Source organism: Monopterus albus, unplaced genomic scaffold, assembly GCF_001952655.1.
Source record: "Monopterus albus unplaced genomic scaffold, M_albus_1.0 scaffold216.1, whole genome shotgun sequence".
In the NCBI taxonomy this organism is placed as follows: domain Eukaryota; kingdom Metazoa; phylum Chordata; class Actinopteri; order Synbranchiformes; family Synbranchidae; genus Monopterus; species Monopterus albus.
In genome coordinates, this window is record NW_018128096.1 from 402,342 (window position 1) to 421,873 (window position 19,532).

Consider the following 19,532-nt stretch of genomic DNA (forward strand, 5'->3'; position numbering starts at 1 on the left):
CCAAGACAAAGCAAAGAGTGGGATATGCTAGGTGGGTTGAGGTGTGAGTGTAAAATAGGCCTTTGCTAACATGTTAATAGGCTGTCTGGTCTCAGAGAGATGCAGACATCTAGTCTCTACACAGAACGTACAGCATTCAAAGTAAGCAGATTCTGCTTCATTACAGCTGTAAGATATATAAGCAAGGGAAACAAATGTATTAAAATAACCAAAGCTCAGTAGTTCTGGACAATCATCAATATAGCTGTAATATGCATAAACAAGTAAGATAAAGTTATGGTAACTAAAGGGAACTAAAGGTATGAGAAGTAACTAAAGCTTATAAAGTAACTAGAGTCTATAAGACTGAAATCTTACAACAACCAAATGCGTATTAATTCACTGATGAAAATGGTCCCCAGCAAATCTAGTATTTACCCCTGTTGAAGCAATATTTAGTAAAAACTAGAGGACCCAGTTATTTTAGGAAACTATTTGACATTTAATAAGAAAAGTACATTTCCATGACCTGTTTTTAAAGATTTACATTTTCGGTTTTTACCGGAAATGTTAAAAAAAAAAAAAAAAAAAGGAAAAAGAAATGTTCCGCCTCCTGAAAGAGAACAGTTTGGTCCGCCAGTATTATCCTTTAAAAATATATTGGGAAACCACAACAATCAGTGAATTTTAATTGTGGGAAATCTGGTTAAAATTCCTGTCTTTTCACCGCATTAAGGTGTTCCCTGTAGCACGGAAATGTAATTGAGTTCTTTCCTTGTATTTTGGATACATTTTGATGTCAAAAAGTTGCAGCTGTGACTGTATGAGGCCCTAATTTATTTCACGTTTATAAGGGAAAAACTACTATTGAATCAAAGAGAAAAGGACGATATTTCTATACCTGGATTATTCATGACAGTTGAAACATAATTACAAACATTCACTGGCAGAAATAAAAATGAATCAGAACATATTTTTACGCACCTCTGAACAAGCTAGATGTCGTAAGTTGTTGAACCAGTCCACATCGGCCCGGCAATGATCAAAAGCATGGACGAGCTCATGTGTAACTACTCGGTTCATGTGAGACTGCTGGCGGATGTTGTTTTGACACAAAACTATCTGAAAACCAAGGAGATAACTCTCATCACTTCTGACAAGTCAAGTTATCTTAATCCTCCACAATCTAAAATATTTTACAGACATTCTCTCTCTTACTTGAGAAGAGGATGCATCAAAGCCCCCGCTGACTGTCCCATCACAATCTTCGCAAGAGAAATGTCGGTCTTTAAACAATTTACTGTGTTGAGAGGAGAGAGATGTGAGATTAAGATCCATGTAGCCTAGCACTATCCAAAAAAAAAATCAAGGCTGTGCTTCTAAAAATCCTTGTGATGCATTACACTTATTTTGGTAAACAAAAACCAGTAAACAGTTGCACGTTGTTGGATGGATGTGAATTGCAGTACTAACCATCCCGAATTCTTCATGGCACTTAGGAGGAGTTTGGCATAAGGACCTGAGAAAAACAGAAGCCAGATTACCCGAATACTACCGCTAGCTAAATGATCAAAATGCTAATTTATGCCGCACAGGCTGCGAGATTGAAACGTTAACACTGAACAGGCATTTACGCAAGCACATAACAGAGACCTCTTGCTCAGACAATATATCCACCAGTCACTGCTGACACTACATTTCCATTTAAAGGGTAAGTAGTTGGCTGGAATACTTACTAGTTTCCATTGCAAATTGTAACATGATTTGACACTTGTGGTTGAAAGTAAACTGGCCCTCTGCGATTGATCCCTGCTTATTTTTTCCCATGTTTCTATGCGGGAACAATTCATATCCATATTCTCCCTCTTGTTTAGTATGGTCCATCGTGTGAAATCTTGCCTACAATTAGGAAATAATACTTCCCCTAGTTAGCTACCGCTAGCTAACCAGAAAGGTCATCACTTTTTTTTTTTTTTTTTTTTTTTTTTTTAATAGATCACGTGTTTGTGTTAGGTCAAAGGTAATAAATAATGTTTTGTTTTTTTTTGCAGTTTAATTAAAGTCCCTCTCACACTTAAAAGCGAATTATAATTCAATGAATTAACAAGTGAGTAAAAGTTTTTTGGAGTAGATTCTCAGTTTTTAACATAGACGATCTTGGTTACGCCCAGTGCAGGATCGGTATAGCAAAAGCTACCCGCTTGTTAAGTGTGACGTAATACAATTTCCGGGTCTAAACTCCCCTATGCCCAAACGGAAGAGCCTGTCATCTTCTACACACAATAGCTTCTTCTTTTTTAATAAAACGAAGCATCATTGAGAGTTTAAAAAAATCATGACTGCATTCTTAAGATTCAAATAGTCAGTGTTGCTGTTCCCTTGGTGGAATAATGTTAATGACCAACCTTTATTATACGTGGTGAATTTATTAAAATATTATAGCTATATATATCGAGCTATATGTCTAACTCGTTTTTAATAGTTCTCGGTTTTTATTACATTCATCAATGTATAATGTATACAGTAGCTTCGTGCTAACCAGCTAGCTAATGTTACGTTACAAGGCAGTAAAACTGCACTTTTGGAACGGTAAATGGACTGTATTTATATAGCGCATTTTTCCACAGTGTGTTGAACTGGCCAAAGCGCTTTACAGGAGATGATACACCATTCACCCATTCATTCACCGATGACGACAGGCTTCTGGAGGCTTTATTTTTATTAATTTAAGAATACTGTGACTTCTTCTTCTCATCACAAGGAAAGTGGTAAAATGACAGCTGACTTGCCATTTTCTATTCTGAACTATTGAAACAATGGGGAAAACAACACTGTGACATAGAGAAGAAGATAACAAACCGAAGTTGGGACTTGGAAACAGAATGTTGGCACACTGGTTTAAAAAGTACATTGAAGATAATAAATAAACATAATACAGGGGAATGTGAGGTGTGTAGGGTATAAGAAACTGTGGATCATGTTCTAATGAGTTGTCCCAGGTTTAGGCAGGAAAGGGAATTATTCAAAAATACAGTTTTAAGAAGTGGAATGAACTTTAGTTTACCGGAGGTGTTGGCACAAAGATATAGGGGATATAGGATACAGAGCAATTAGAGAGCACGGGGTTACACAAGATAATATACAGTGAACTGAGTGGGGTTATTTTGTTATATTAGCAGGTAGGGGCCGTTCTGATCCACACTCCAGTCTAAAAGGTGGCGGTAATACACCTAAAGCTGGTTGTCAACCGCCATTAAACCACAGAAGAAGAAGAAGCAGGAGCAGCATGTTCCCTTACTATCTAACAAGCGGACTACCTGGCTTTTCGCTGTCATGGCTCCAAACATAAACAGAAAGCCATAAATAATGGCACATTTATAGTGGTAGGTAGGGGCCGTTTTGATCCACACTCCAGTCTAGAAGGTGACGGTAATGTACTTAAAGCGGGTTGCCAACTGTTATTAAGACAACAGAAAAAGAAGAACAAGGACACAGTTTGTTGTAGTACTGAATACAACTATCAGCATTTACATTTTAACTGTGCGTATCAGTTGGAGAGATAAGTGAACGGTACTTTACAGGGTTCAAGTAGTAACAGTCCCTTTGCCCCCCTCTGTTCTCTCTGAATCGCATTTCTGTTAGCTAGCTAACGGATAGCTAGCTAGCTGGTATCCGCAAAAGCAGGGTAGCACAATTCTCGTGTTTTCCTCTTGGTTGCAACACCAACTTTAAGACAACAGCAACGACAACAAGTGATACGAATTTAACCAACACAAATGTCTGTTTCGCAGGAAATAACATGTCTGGTGCAAACAAAGCCATTGAGTTGCAGCTTCAGATGCGACAAAACGCGGAGGATCTGCACAGCTTCATGAAGGAGCTGGAAAATTGGGAAACAGACGTAAAGAAGAAGGATGAACAGCTGAGGGCAGGGGAAATTCAGCAGGTCGAGGTTTGTTCCTTCCGTAGACATATCAAGAAAAGGTATTGTTCAGAATGTGCAGCTCTCTGTCTCTGTTGCAGAAAAAGCTCCCACTTGTGCGCAACAAAGACTACAAAACAAAGATGAGGACAAAGGAACCCACTAGTAACAGCGACATAAAGCCAGAGGAGCCAAAACAAGCATCAAGAATAAAAGTATATGACTATCGATCATGGGACAAATTTAATGTTTTAGCTAATGCATTCTTTTAAACTATACCTAACATGATCTATGGAGTCATGGAGTAATTAATTGAAAAATTGTGCTCCTGTGGTCGCAGGACAAGGCTCTGGCAGAGATGGATAAAGAGGAAAGTCCGGCAGATTCAAATGAGTCGGACTCTGAGGAAGCTGCAGTTGACCAGAAGAGAGCGCTAGCTGAGAAGGAAAAAGTAAATACTATATGAGAAACAAAAATAACAAAAGATAAGAATAAAACATTCCATCCTGTAACAGAATATACTTGTATTTTCAGGGCAACAAGTTTTTCAAAGATGGGAAGTATGACGATGCTATTGAGTGCTACACCAGAGGGATGGGTGCAGATCCATACAGCCCTGTGCTTCCCACAAACCGTGCCACCTCCTTCTTCAGACTCAAAAAGTAAAGCGCAGATCACATGGCTGTTGTATTGTGCTGGTACTGTGTCAGTTTTGTTCCCCTGTACGCCACTGAAACTTTGTTTGCAGATATGCTGTGGCAGAGTCTGACTGCAACTTAGCGATCGCTCTGGACAGCAGCTACTTCAAAGCGTACGCGCGAAGAGGAGCTGCACGATTTGCACTGAAGAAATATAGATCTGCATTAGAAGGTAACAAGCAGTTAAAAGAATGAGGGTCTATATAACTTGACTGCAGTGTTATAACTGCACATAATCAATTTCTGAATAGATTATGAGATGGTTCTCAAGCTTGACCCTGGAAATGTGGAAGCACAGAATGAAGTGAAGAAAATCAGAGAGGTGAGTGAAATCATTGATTTGGGTCATGTTAATCTTTCAAGTCTTCTTTTCTTTTATTTCTTCCCTGTTCTTTTTTTGGTTTCAGGCCCTTGGACATCATGCGCCAACTGTCCAAACTGAAGCCATGCAGTCATGGGAGGCTCCAGCAGTCAATCCTGATCAGCAGAGACTGATGGAGGAACAGCAGAGGAGACAGGAGGCAGTTATACAAAAAGACAGAGTAGGCTTTGCCATGGTTTTCCACTTATGCTGTAGACTCATCAGCTCAGAGGCACAGAGGGAAACAGTTTAGTGACAAAACCAAACTGTTTATTTGGAAGCAGTTTTCCCATGCAGTAATGTTTTCTGAACATGTTTCTCAGGGGAATGCTTATTTCAAAGAGGGGAAGTATGAAGCGGCTGTAGAGTGCTACAGCAGAGGCATGGAGGCAGACAGCAGGAACATTCTGCTTCCTGCCAACAGAGCCATGGCCCTCCTCAAGCTGGAGAAGTAAGCACAACATTTCTTCTTTACACCAGACTATTCTTTTTAGAGTGAAAACGAATTGCTTAAAGTCTAACTGAAATTAAACTGGATTTTTAAATAATATTTGCTGCAGCATATTATACAGTATAAAACCATAAAAATGGAAAAAGTTTGGATGGTATGTAAGATCAAAATTAAATCTGAAAATAGTGGTTTGTAAATCATCTGTCCTGTATTACAATGAAAACATACAGCAGCACATTAGTCAATGTGATACCTCATCAGTTTTATTCTTTGTTTAAAATAACAATTCAATTCTGATGCCTGCAACACATTCCAAAAAAAATTGGGACAGTAAAGCATTTACAGTGTGATGTTTCCATTCCTTTTCACAACATTTAAAAGATGTTTAGGGACTGAGAACACAAGTGATTAAGTGTGTCAGGTGCAATTTTGTCCCATTCCACATGAAAACGAGACTTAAGGTGCACAACAGTCCTTCGTTGACACAATTTGCATTTGAAAATGGGTCGGGACTACAGACAGGCCAAGTCCAGCACTTGTACCCGTTTCCTTTTCAGTTGTGCCTTAGTAATGTGTGCAGTATGAGGTTTTGCATTGTGTTGAAATGTGCATAGGTAAAAGATGGAAAAGATGTCATCTTGAACGTACCATATGTTGCTCTATGATCTCTGTATTTTTCAGCATTAAAGGTGGTGGTCATCTTTTCGGTCTGGATCACACAACATCTATTCATTCTATAAAAGACCTGGAATACTGATTTGTCTCACTGCAATATACATTTCCACTGTGTGATGGTCCATCCCAGATACCCCCGAGCCCAGAGCAGTCGATTGCACTTCTGGATACTGTTGGCATAGGGCTTCCTTTTGGCTCAGTACAGTTTTAAGCAGCATTTATGGATGTAACTGCATTAGTAGTGCCAAAGTAATCCTGAGCCCATGTGGTTATATAGCTTATAGAAGAGTGACAATTCTTGATGCAGTGCCATCTGAGGGATCAGAGAACACCGTCATCCAGCTTAGGCTTGCACCCTTGCTCTTTACGCACTAAAGTCCTTCCAGATTCCTTCAATCTTTGAATTATGTTATGCACCATAAAGGGTGACATATTGAAATCTCTTTGTATCTTTCTTTGCGGAACATTGTTTTTAAACATTTCAATAATTTTATTATGCATATGTTGGCCAACTGGTGATCCTCAGCCCATCTTTGTTCCTAAAGGGCTAGGCCTTTGCTGAATGCCACCTTTGTACAAAATTATGATTGCATTCACCTGTATGGAATGCAATCATCATGTCATTGTCTTACATCATTACTAGCCCTGAAATGCAACGGACCCACCTTTTTTTTAGAATGTGTTGCAGGCATCAGAATTGAAATGAATGTTTATTTTGACCAAAGAATAAAACTGAGGAGGTATCACATAATGTACTGCTCTATTGTTTTCAATGTAATACAGGGCATATATGATTTAGAAATGAATATTTTCTTTTTTAATTTTGATTTTATATAATCCAGCCACAGGGGTTGCAAACCAGTGACTTCTGTGCTGGTCCCAAGTCCGGATAAATAGAGAGGTTTGTGTCAGGAAGAGCATCCGGCGTAAAAACACGCCAAATTTAAACATGCAAATCATCAGTGTGAATTCCATACCGGATCGGTCGAGGCCCGGGTTAACAACGACCGCCACCGGTGCTGTTGACCTACAAGGTGCTGGCGGAAATTGGACTACTGTTGGTTGAAGAAGGAGAGGAGGTAGAAGGATTCGTAGACAGAGAGAAGAGGAAAGGCAGGAGTATAGGTCTGAGAATAGGGACTCTTAATGTTGGCACAATAACAGGGAATGACTGTGTGTGCCGGAGACCAGGTGGAAGGGTAGCAAAGTGCATAGTATTCGAGGAGGATACAAACTGTTTTATTATAGTGTGGATAGGAAGAAATGGGGTAGGAGTGATCCTGAAGGAGGAGCTCATGAGGAATGATTTAGAGGTGAAAAGAGTGTCAGACAGGGTAATCAGCTTGAAGTTGGAAATTGAAGGGGTAATGTTGAATGTAGTCAGTGGTTATGCTCCAAAGTAGGGTGCGAGTTAGAAGAGACGGAGAGATTCTGGAGTGAGTTAGATGAGGTGATGGAGAGTATTCCCAGAGGGGAGAGAGTGGTGATTGGGGCAGACTTCAACGGGCATGTTGGTGAGGGGAACAAAGACGATGAGGAGGTGATGGGCAGGTTTGGTGTTAAGGGAAGGAACCTAGAAGGACAGATGGTGGTGGACTTTGCTAAGAGGATGGAAATGGCTGTAGTTAACACCTATTTCCAGAAGAGGGATTTATGGATGTAACTGCGTATTGTAGTGCCTGACACAGGTGTGCCAAAGTAATCCTGAGCCCAATTGGGCATATCACTTGTAGAATAGTGATGATTGTTGATGCAGTGCCATTTGAGGGATCGGACACACGGTCATCCAGCTTAGGCTTTCTATATATTTTTTAATCCTTGTGCTCTGTTCGCGTCAGCTACACACTCCCTCTGTTCGGTCCATGGTCAGGATAAATGTTGATGTGGTATTGCCAGCAGCATCACACAATTTTCACGGATTCATTTTTGAGCTATAGCAAGGATTTTCAAAATGTGTGTCTTCTGTGTTCATAATCTACCCACAGGGGTTGCAAGCCAGTGACTTCTGTGCTGGTCCCAAGCCCGGATAAATAGAGAGGGTTGCATCTGGAAGGGCATCCAGTATAAAACATGCCAAATTTAAAGACAGTAGACAGGATTACAAGAAATTGTAGCGTAGAGTGAAGAGGGAGGTGGCAATGGCCAAACATAGTGATGAGGGAGGTGGCAATGCCAGGTTAGACACGAGGGAAGACGAGAAGGACTTGTACAGATTAGCAAGGACGAGAGATAGCGATGGGGAGGATGATATTGTAGAGCAGGAAGTAGCAAAGATTAGAAAGGATGAGGTGGGAAGGCTCTGAGGAGAAGTGAAGAGTGGGAAGGCTGTTGGTCCAGATGACAGGAACGATGGTACTGTATGAGGATGTCAGAGTAGTTCAGGATATGTATGAGAGGAGTACGACAGTAGTGAGATGTGCTGTAGGTCAGACAGAGGAGTTCAAGATGGAGGCGGGGCCCCTTCCTCTTCTCAGCCATTTCTGCTGCTGAAAAAAAAAATACAGATGCTTGAAAAGCAAAGCAAAACTTTTGGAGAGGTTTGTAGAGGACTAAGTCCAGCATGATAGTTTATATTCACATTGTTTAATCACATTTCATGTTTATTAGGATTAGGTCAACAGTCCAGTGTGATGGGGAGTGTGGGAAAGAGGTGAAGAGGCGAGTGCAGGCGTGTTGGAGTGGGTGGAGAAAGGTGTCAGGAGTGTTGTGTGACAGAAGAGTGTCAGCAAGAATCAAAGGAAAGGTGTACAAGACAGTAGTGAGACCAGCTATGCTGTATGGGTTAGAGACTGTAGCAGTGAGGAAAAGACAAGAGGCAGAGATGGAGGTAGCAGAGATGAGGATGTTGAGGTTCTCTTTAGGAGTGACCAGGATGGACAGGATTAGGAATGAGCACATCAGAGGGACAGCTCAGGTTGGCTGTTTTGGGGACAAGGTCAGAAAGGCCACATTAAGATGGTTTGGACATGTGCAGAGGAGGGATAGTGGTTATATTGGTAGAAGGATGTTGGAGATGGAGCTGCCAGGCAAGAGATCAAGAGGAAGGCCAAAGAGGAGATATATGGATGTGCTAAAAGAGGACATGAAGGTAACTGGGGTGAGAGTAGAGGATGCCGAGGATAGAGTTAGGTGGAAACAGATGATTTGTGACCCCTAATGAGAACAGCCGAAAGAAGAAGAAGAATTTTGATTTCACATACCATCCCAACTTTTTCAGATTTGGGGTTGTATAACAAAACTTGATACAAAGTGTGACAGTGAATAGCATTAAATGTTATAAAATAATTTGTATATACCATTAACTTTGACAGTTATGGCTTGTTTTGTGTCTAATCCGGGTTTTCCACACATTAATTTATTTGTGGTGGGCCACCACAATATCAGCATTGGCCTCCACATATTGATTTAAAATAGGTTAAATCTTATTTCAGTGTGCTGCTGTGTGTAGTGCATGTACAGTGCTCAGCATAAATGAGTACACCCCAACAGATTTGTCAGAAAACTTTTACTTTCCTTTCAAAATCAACATTTTCTATGGGACAGTATACTACAAAATACTCCCACAAATGCAGGCCAGTGATTGCAACCATGATTTGTTAATGTGCACACAAAAAAGTACTTTCCCTAAAAAATTCATTCAAGACCATTTTGCAAAAATGACTACACCCCAATGAAAGTCTTAGGAACAAAGCAAAATTTTAGACAACAAAATCCTTATGAACAAGAATTCAACTACAGGTGAGTCGAATTATCCTTTAAACAGGTGTCCAGCAGGACAGTTGATTATAAAAGGGTGTTACTTAAAGAAAACCCCTTCCCATTTCATGCTGTCAGCAATGGCACCACATGGAAGAGAAATGTCACAAGGCCTGAGATAGTGATGTCCAGTTGACACCATGACACCTGTATCCAACCACTTCATCATTTGTATTGAGTATTGGTTCATTCATTCAAAGGTTTGGTTTAGTGCCATCTGGTGGCAAAATAGTATAATTCAGACATTGTTCTGCTGCATGTGATGGGTGTAACTAGGCTTTGTGTGAATGATGTGAAAACATTTGTAAAGATTGATTGGTCAGTCGGTCGAGTCTATGAACGTATGTAGTGTAGTAGGTGGGAGAAGGCGTGCTTGGGGAAACAGAGGATGTGCTAGGATGGTAATATGTGCATATGTAACTAGGACAGGGTGTGAATAAATACAAGGGATGGAGAATCAATCATTTCTATTCAAGAACAAAAGTTTCTCCACTGTCTTTGGACCGATCAGCTGAAAGTGTTCCCACATTGGAGAACGGGGTCTCTTCCTAGCTGGCTCCATGGTGATCACACACCAGCAGCAATGATTATACCAACAGCAACTACGCATACACCTACTACACCGACAAACCCACACGTTGTGCATAATCTTGGGTCGCTTTATAGTACCCCTACGCCTATGCACCTGCTGACGCGCGCAGCGAGATCTTGCATCATGACACCGCATTGATGGTTTGAACAGGTCACGGGAGTCACTCAGCCCAGCCGTTTCTACGTTGGATGTAATAAGTCCTGTCTTTTCGGCAACGATACAAGTCTCGAAGCAGTGGTTCGCGGAAGATCCCTCTCCGAGCTCCAATAATGTATCGAGGCCTCGGTGTCAGATGGCCATCACTAGCCTGAGAAAGAAAATCATTTCTTTACACAAGAAAGGTGAAGGCTACAAGAAGATCAGCAAAGCTTTCCTTATCAATCAGAATACTGTAGTGTAATTGATACAAAAATTTAACAAAGATGGAACTGCAACCATCTCACAAAGAAATCCAGGCCGTACACAGATGTTAACGCCTTGACAGGAGTGTCTTCTGATGAGAAGGGTTGAAGAAAATCTCTGTGCAAGTTAGCTAAAGAAGTAGAAAGCCAAACAGGGGTGATTGTTTCTCGTGACACAATACAGCGTACACTGCAGAGGAATGGCATGCATGTGTGTCATCCACGAAGGAAGCCTCTCCTAAAGCCCATGCACAAAAAAGCCCACCTAGAATTTGCCAGGGCCCATACTGAAAAAGAGGAAGACTACTGTGACTCTGTACTCTGGAGTGATGAGACCAAGATAAATGTTTTTTTGCAACTGACGGCTTCAAAACTGTATGGCGTCGCAAAGGTGAGGAGTACAAAGAAAAATGCATGGTGCCTACAGTGAAACATGGTGGTGGCAGTGTCCTGTGGGGCTACATGAGTGCTGCTGGTGTTGGAGAGCTGCATTTTATTGATGGTATCATGAATTCACAATGTACTGCTCTATATTGAAAGAGAAGATATTATCATCACTCCATGCCCTTGGTCATTGTGCACTTTTCCAACATGACAGTGATCCAAAACACATTTCTAAGGCCACTGTTGCATTTTTGACGAAGAGGATGTTGAAAGTGATTCAGTGGCCAAGTATGTCTCCTGATCTGAACCCAATCGAACACCTATGGGGAATTCTGAAGAGACAAGTTGGGCATCACTTTCCATCCAGCATCTAGGCTCTAAAAGAGGTCGTTCTTGAAGAATGGAAAAAGATAGATGTTGCAATATGTCACCAACTTGTTCAATCCATGCTTATAAGACTGGTGTCCTTACAAATCATGGAGGTCATACAAAATACTAAATGTTGTAGTTTTTGTTGTGGGGTGTATTAATTTCTGCAGCAACTAACGAGTTAAACTGAAGATTTCGTTATCCAAGTTATATTATTAATCTTACTTTCATGTAATGAGCTAAACAAATGTTCTCTACAACACAGTTTTGTCAAAATTTTGGAAATTTCTTGTTCATTGAGATATTGATTAAAGTCTTACTTTTCAAAAGTAAGATTTCATTTATGCTGAGCACTGTATATGCACAGTCCCTTTGTGCCCCACACACAAACACATGACAACCATGACGGGCCAACTGTAAACAGTTCCTCCTCCCCATGTTTGGCCTATTTTTTTTTTTTTTTTTTATACAAATGCTGTCGTACACGGAGCTCCAACTCTTCTAATATGCTGTTAGCAAACTAACATTAGCAATGCTAGCTAAGATAACATTAGAATATAGTTGTTGCCAAGGTTAGCACGCTGTGTATAGCATGGATGTATGTAGAGGGACTGCTCTGCAAGTGGATAAAGTTAATGCTAGTTAATAAACTCTGACACTGATTTTTTGCCCCCTCAGTTCAGGGGAATATTGAAAAACACATAGGAAAACTGATTAGTCCAATCAGTGTGATTGATGAGCCAATTGTTTCATTTTGAATATTTACTGGTGCTACCGAAGCAGCAAGAGAGTGTAAGGAAGAGATGGCTGAAGAGAGAGATTTATGTTAAGAGAGGATGAGGGCAGCAGCTAACATGCTGTTGCTGTGGGAGAACTAGTGCAGAAAGGACAGGTCAGATGAACAGCACAGAGTTACTATAGTATTACTATACTTAAACAAAATTAAGCAAAAAATTGTACCGCCACAGGCACATTCTTATTCTTTGGGGAACACAGCTCTAATTCAACATGGGTCCGCATGGTAAGGAATTGCTTCAAGAAGTTAGAAAGCAGATTGATCATCATTGACTGATGGATCATAAAGATGGGAGAGGATACATTAGTAGGCTAGGGGTGTCCACATCCTTTCAGCCCAAAGCCTTTTTCTAATAAAACTATTCACAATACATTTTAAAACACTGTCATCAAGGATGAATAAATGAGATTTCATTTTAACAAATTTTTTTTCTGTCTTGTTACATTTAAATATGATTTGCAAGGAACCTCTGAAATCTGACATTTCAAAACTGGCTGGTGTCTGCCCCCGATATTGAACTCTTATTACAGTAACAAACTATGAAGAATGAGACTGCTATGTTGTGGCAGCAACTCAAGGTAGACTGTTTTCTTCTGTTTTGCCTGTTTCCTGTAGGTATAAGGAGGCAGAGGAGGACTGCACTAAAGCCATTTCTCTGGACAGTACTTATTCCAAGGTTTTTGCCCGACGAGGCACAGCCAGAGTGGCTTTAGGGAAACTGGAGGAGGCCAAGCAAGGTGCTGTGCTGTGCTTTGATCTAAAGAAATTGCACTGAACTAACATTGTTTCTATGTATTGACTATATGGCTGCATTACTCATGTTACAGATTTTCAAGAGGTCTTGAAACTGGAACCAGGGAACAAACAGGCCCTCAATGAGCTCCAGAAACTCCAGATTGTAAGTTTCAACATAACCGGTGAAAAACTGTCATCTGTAACTAATGGACCCATCAGACTTCAAGTTTGATCCTCTACACGTGTCATCACGTCTTTTCCCCTAATGTCACTGTGTTGCATTAGGACATGGGTTCCAGTGGCCTTCTTCAAACAGAGGACAACTCACAGAACAGAACAGCCCAGCCAATAGACAAACCAGCACATCTTCGCTCAACTGTGAGTTGTAAATGATTTTTCTTAAGCATTTCCTGCATTTTACAAGTCATTTTTGACACCCAGCTCAACAGGGCTTCAAGACCGTGCCTCTGCATTTTCCTATACCAAAGGCAATAAAGGCAGAGATTAGTAGACATGTAGCACAAAAACAGATTTGATACCCTTGAATCCAGATGAGAAGTTTCATGTAGAAGTAAGATAATGGGCTGTATTGTGATTTCAGAAAGGATCCTTTACCAAATGATTGAACTGCATTTGTAGAGAACTGGAGAAGTTTGGGTACGCATTCAATGAAATGAAATTCCTGAAATGATTAATCATCTTGTGGATTGACAGAAAGATCCTGAGGCCAGGAAAGGAGGGAGAGAATTTTCCTAACAACTACTGAAATAAGCTCCTGTGACTTGATATATCAGTCTCTCTGTTCATGACCCATACCTCAGGCCTGGATCTCTCATGAATTTCATTGTTTGCCCAGCAGGTGACAGGAGAGACCTCACTATAAACTCAGCTTCAATAAGTCTATACTAGAGTGATTGAAAAACACACTTATATTCTTGCCAAACTGGGTGACCATGTTGACCAACTCTTAATATATAATGCTCTTCAGAAACCTCTGAGGAGGATTGACATTGAAGAAATCAGTGGAAAGGTGATAGTACCTGAGGTGGAGGCAGGTGGGTCCAAGTCTTTTGTAGAAGAGGTGATGAACGAGGCTCAGGGCAGCTCCTCTTCATTGTCAACATCACCCAGCGCCAAAATGATCAAGATAGAGGAGATAGCCGACGTCCCCTTGAACTCGCCCAATCTGTGAGTGGCTCTGTCTTATCAGTTAAAACCATTTAAGGCCTTTTTGTCATTTCCTTTCCCATTTCCTGATTTGGATTGTTTTGTGGAATGTGATATTATTTCCACCCAGTAAACAGATGTTCTGTTTCTGATCACCACACTCCCTGCTAGCAGACAGGCCAAACAATCAGCCCAGGAAGATATCCCATCCACACTGTCAACCAACCCCTCCTGGACAGTGGCAGACCTGCCTCCTCCACCTACCAACAGCTTCCAGCTGGAGGCCGACCTTCGTAAGATCGGAAACCAACCTGAAGTGATTTACAGATATCTGAGGGTGAGCTGTGTGATAGAAGCTAACAAATCGGACTAAGTACACTTTCTTTCACTGGTGTTCAGACAGTATAATTATATGCTGTCATCGGCACATTGATTTGATTGACAATGAAGGTAATGAAGATATGCAAAGCAAGGGGAAGTTCACCAAGCAACAGGAAATATGGTCTAAATCTGAAATACAGTTTTCAAGATTTAAATGATTTGTTGTGACCTAGATGGACTAATCAGAGCTAGAGGTGCCTGAATACAGGCAAAATTTCAAGATGACCCTGCATTTTTGTCATTGTTGTAACCAAACTAATTCTGTTTTGTGTTACAGCAAATCAAGGCTGATGCATACATAAAGATTTTCCATAATTCTCTTGACCCTGACATCCTCAGTCAGATCCTGAGGACACTGCACAAGTTTTATATAAAGTAAGTTAATACTTTCAAAAATGTACATTTATTTACAGTTCAGCACAGCCATATTTATTGTTAAATACACTAGACAAGACAAGGTAATTGTGCTGAACAAACTCTTAAAATACAGAAACATTTTTAAAAAGACATTTTGTATTAACAACAGCTTCTGTACAGGAATGAAGCACCTAGTGTGACAATGGAGATCCTCAGCAGTCTGGCAAGTGTGAGGCGCTTCGAAATGGCTGTCATGTTCATGTCAGCTCCCGAGAAGAAAGGTGGAGTCTCTCTGATCCACTGCCACAAATAACTAATACAGTGCTTTCATTGTATCATTTTCACCCACATCACATTGACAATTGCTGTACTCTCTTTCTCTCCCTAAGTGCTTAAAGAACTGTTTGGGTACCTTCACCAAGCTGAGCTGGAAGTATTGTCTGTCACAGCCTTACAGAAGAAGTATGGCATCTGACCTCTGTTTGAGGCAACTTTGCAATTTTCCTACACTTTGGATTGAAAGAAGTTAAACATTTTTTTGTTATACTCTAATACTGAGTAAATTTCCTTTGAGTCCACTTTCATTAAATTAGACTTTCATGTCATGTCCCATTAGTTTCATTTTCTCTCTCTGTTCTTTATTCAAAGTTGGAAGTTTCACATTGGCACTCATGAGTAGTGATGGTCGTCTGACACCCAAGGCTCCAACACATGCGCGGTAGCTCATGAAACAGTTGTATAGAACCACTGTGCTGAGGCATGGTTTGGTCACATGACGAGTGATGTATGAACCACTGTACTGCTTCATTCGTTATCGAAACCCTGTCACTGGTTTGGTTGTCTCAGCTACTTTGGGAGAGCTTAGCTTAGCCTTCTAAGCATTATTTATCTCATCAGTTAAACATTTGAAATGAGGTCACTTTTGCCGTCTAGCCAACTGAACACCCACTATTCAACATCTTTTAAGCTATGGGCTATTTAGACTTGTTTTAGGATAGAATATATTCATAGCACAAAATGTCAGGCTAAGTATATAGCTATAGCCTGTTACAATCAGACAAGCCAAATAAGAAACATGGTCTTCAACATGAGTTCGTTTATTTTATATTTTATTGTGTCAGCTTGAAACCATACAATCATGTAGTGTAGTTGAACAGGAATGTGCATGGCGAATCAGATCCCAAACAATCCATGAACCAATAAATGACACATCTCAATTGCACTTCATTTTATTGACCACTAGATGTCCTACTTGAGCACTGTCATTGAAGTCTCGAGTAATTAAGCTTTTTTTTTTTTTTAATACTATCAAAGCTTCAACAAAGCCTAGATCAGCCATCAAGGGGTATTTTAATATCAAGGTTAATGGGGAAAAAAAACAGTGTAGAATTCTGTTTTTTGAATGTGCATTTCTGACATTTGTGCACTTTCAGGCTGTTTAGGCTCAGGTGCAGCATAAAGCCAAGCTACACAGAAGCTTCCAGAGTTATGTTTTTTTTTTTTCACCAAGACAGGAAACCTTATGGTGGTTGGGGCTGCAGATATTTTACCTGAATATTGCAAGAATATTTAGGACTATAAACATATTAGTATGTTGAGGTGTAGTCAAATAAGTACCACTTAGGAGAACCTCAACCAGAAGGTCAAGGTCAAAGTGTTTATTTGTCATACGCACAAATAAACGTGAAACAGAAGGAAATGTTCTATTAACAGAAGTGTGAATTTCCAATTTTCCAATTAATCTTGAATGCAGCATAAAGGTAATGCTTTGTCTCTGTGAGTACTCTATCTGCACAGTGTTGCTCCCATTCTTAAATCTGCCAAAAAGTGCTGCTACTGTACTACATTTAAAAAAAAAAAAATCTGATGGGGATGTTCAGTCAGTGATATGTTTGGCAGTCACAATTTGGTCGATAAGCTGAGCTACAAATAGAGATGTACTTATTTGCGTGTGGACTGTTGTCATTAACAACGATGCCTAATCTCAGACTTGTCGTGGAATTAAAGCCCCTTTAGCCAACGTTCACCCTCTAACTATTCAACTGTTAGAGAGTGAGTGAGAATCAAAACACACTCAGGCAGTAGTAGTCCTGAAACTCATATTTGGTAACTACAGCCAGAGACAGACTCTGCAGTCAGGCAGCTCAGCATAAATATTAACACCTACAGAATGTGGTTTTCGGTGGCATTGTAGTGACAAGGGTCATTTTTCCTACTTAAATCAGTAACACAATCAAATTATACAAAAGAATGTTTTTTTCCCCCAGTAATACTGTACTAATGTGCTGGCCACTATTGCATCGTGTTCACTGTTACATACTTGACACACACAGTGTTTTAAGGTAAACATGAGTTATAAGTGAAACGAGAAATTACGTTGATAGTTGAACAAACTCCCCACTTTTCTATTTGTGTTGATGGACTAATGTCTGACAAACAAATCATGTGGCCTGGACCAAAACTCAGAATCAGAATCTGTTTTATTGGCCAGGTGTGTTGGACACACAAGGACTTTGGCTCTGGTACAGTGGCTCTCAATGTGTATGTACATTTTTCTTCCATAAAGCAATGAGTAGACAAGTAAACAAGGTAAGGTTTAGAGAACAAAAAAAGAATGTGCACTGGGAAATAAAAAATAAGGTACTTATACAAATATATATATGCACAGTTTAGATGCAGTTTTTCAGATAGATATATACAATAGGATAAGGTATTGCACTGAGGGTTGTCATTGCATTATACTCTCGTGGGTTAAGTGTTCATCAGTGATGGCCCAGGAGGAAGGAACTGTCTTTGTGTCTACTTGTTTTGTCATACAGCAAACTAAGCAAAATTACTTCATTTGCTAATCCAGAAAAACATGCTGGTTTTTGCTAAATGGACAGCAAAACACAAATGTTGCAGTCAGTGGGAATGACTCCAAATAACAGCCAGACTAATTCAATACAAAGTTAAAAAATTGAAATGCTAATGTTAGCATGCTAATTATGCCGACATATACTGTACAGGTTAGCTAGCTACTTATGTGTCTAGAAGGAAGGTTCAAGGATTTTACTGTCAATGTGCGGTGGTGTTCTGTCAAACTGCTACCTATCAAAGACGTGCTACCCACCGTTAGTGGGGTTAGTCAGTCCATAGATTTTGCAACAAGGTAGTATATCTCGACAAGGTAGCAAAATTTGACAGAACACCGGACATACAGAAAATCGAAATACTGTTTCTCTCTCACCAAATATTGGGTGCCATAACATTTAGGAACTAAAATAGAATAGAAAGACACTTTTGGCTTTTCCCGTTTAGGGGTCGCCACAGTGAATCATCACACTGACTCGCATGTTGACATTTGGCATGTGTTTTATGCCGGATGCCCTTCCTGACGCAAACCCAGGCCGTAGCGGTGAGAGTGCTGCGCCTTAACCACTAGCCTACCAGGAACAGCTACAGGAACCAAAATAGAATAAAGTAGAATAAGAACTGGATTAACGTAATTAGGATAAATCTAAATGGTACAGCCAATAAGTTTTGACTCAAAATCGAGTACAGTCAGTGACAGTAGTGCAAAACAGTAATAGGAGACTGTCAGATGGTTTAGCATCACCAGGCGTTGGTGATGAGGTGCAAATAGCATATAAGGTATACATGGACAGTTTTGCATGGCAGAGGGGCATCGATGATCTTTCTGGCTGTTTTCACTATGCATTGCAGGATCCTTCTGCAGGAGGCAGTACAGACTGTACCACACAGCCTTCTTGGCCAGTGATGTGGTGTTGTTGGTCCAGGAGAAGTCCTCGGAGATGTGCACCCCAAGAACTTGGTACTGCTAACTCTCTCCACTACAGCACCGTCGATGGTCAGTGGTGGATGCTTTGAGGTTTTCTCCTGAAGTCCACAACAATCTCTTCCCCATGTAGTTGCTCAGCCTGATGTAAACTAAATTAATTCAGACAAATCATCCCAATTGCAATGATAATTTAATATTATAACACTGGTTTACAAGGTTCCTGTTCCAAAACCGCCAGAGACGTGGACGCTGGAGGACGAAGAGGAGCAGACAGAGATAGACGAACCGATTGACCGTTGTTGAAGCTCCAACGATCCAGATTTTGAACCATCAACATCCAGTGATCATCATTTAATTTCTCAGGTAGAGCTCAACGATTTTGTCAGAGATTTGAATTTATCGAAGAGTCAAGCAGAACTGCTTGGATCAAGGTTGCAAGGGTGGAACCTGTTGTCATCAGATACAAAAATGTCATTTTTTCGGCGCCATCATGAAGATTTGACAAAATTCTTCAGACAGGTTGACAGTCTGACCTTTTGCAGTGACATCAATGGATTGCTTTCTGATCTCGCATGTGAACATGACCCAAAAGAATGGCGACTGTTTATTGATTCATCACTGTTAAGTTTGAAGGCCGTTTTGCTGCACAATGGCAATATCTACTCTTCCATACCTGTCAGACATGCCGTTCATATGAAGGAAACATATGAGAACATGCAGCTGCTGC

General features: G+C 40.4%; 2 protein-coding genes across 8 annotated transcripts in view; one reads left to right on the forward strand and one right to left on the reverse strand.

Moving 5' to 3' along the window:
- atp23 (ATP23 metallopeptidase and ATP synthase assembly factor homolog) overlaps positions 1 to 1,982 on the reverse strand; it is a 4,167-nt gene extending 2,185 nt beyond the window's left edge. Inside the window, exons 1-4 of the mRNA XM_020619202.1 lie at positions 1,716 to 1,982; positions 1,453 to 1,498; positions 1,198 to 1,279; positions 964 to 1,101 (exon numbers count right to left, since the gene is read on the reverse strand). Coding sequence (XP_020474858.1) covers positions 964 to 1,101; positions 1,198 to 1,279; positions 1,453 to 1,498; positions 1,716 to 1,863 — 414 coding nt within the window. The 5' untranslated portion in view covers positions 1,864 to 1,982. The remainder of the gene's footprint in view (positions 1 to 963; positions 1,102 to 1,197; positions 1,280 to 1,452; positions 1,499 to 1,715) is intronic.
- Positions 1,526 to 15,629, forward strand: rpap3 (RNA polymerase II associated protein 3). Of its 7 annotated transcripts, none has more exons than XM_020619200.1 (17): positions 1,526 to 1,690; positions 3,771 to 3,931; positions 4,003 to 4,116; positions 4,242 to 4,352; positions 4,436 to 4,563; positions 4,650 to 4,771; positions 4,851 to 4,921; positions 5,007 to 5,141; positions 5,284 to 5,411; positions 13,000 to 13,121; positions 13,212 to 13,282; positions 13,405 to 13,497; positions 14,108 to 14,307; positions 14,458 to 14,623; positions 14,945 to 15,042; positions 15,205 to 15,305; positions 15,414 to 15,629. In XM_020619200.1, the coding sequence occupies exons 2-17, from the start codon at positions 3,779 to 3,781 to the stop codon at positions 15,497 to 15,499; spliced, it is 1,899 nt and encodes a 632-aa protein (XP_020474856.1). In that variant the 5' UTR covers positions 1,526 to 1,690; positions 3,771 to 3,778; the 3' UTR covers positions 15,500 to 15,629. The 7 variants fall into 7 exon arrangements, with proteins under 7 accessions (XP_020474856.1, XP_020474852.1, XP_020474853.1 ...); XM_020619196.1 differs by lacking the exon at positions 1,526 to 1,690 and adding an exon at positions 3,208 to 3,402; XM_020619197.1 differs by lacking the exon at positions 1,526 to 1,690 and adding an exon at positions 3,208 to 3,366.
- The last annotated feature ends 3,903 nt before the right edge of the window (positions 15,630 to 19,532 follow it).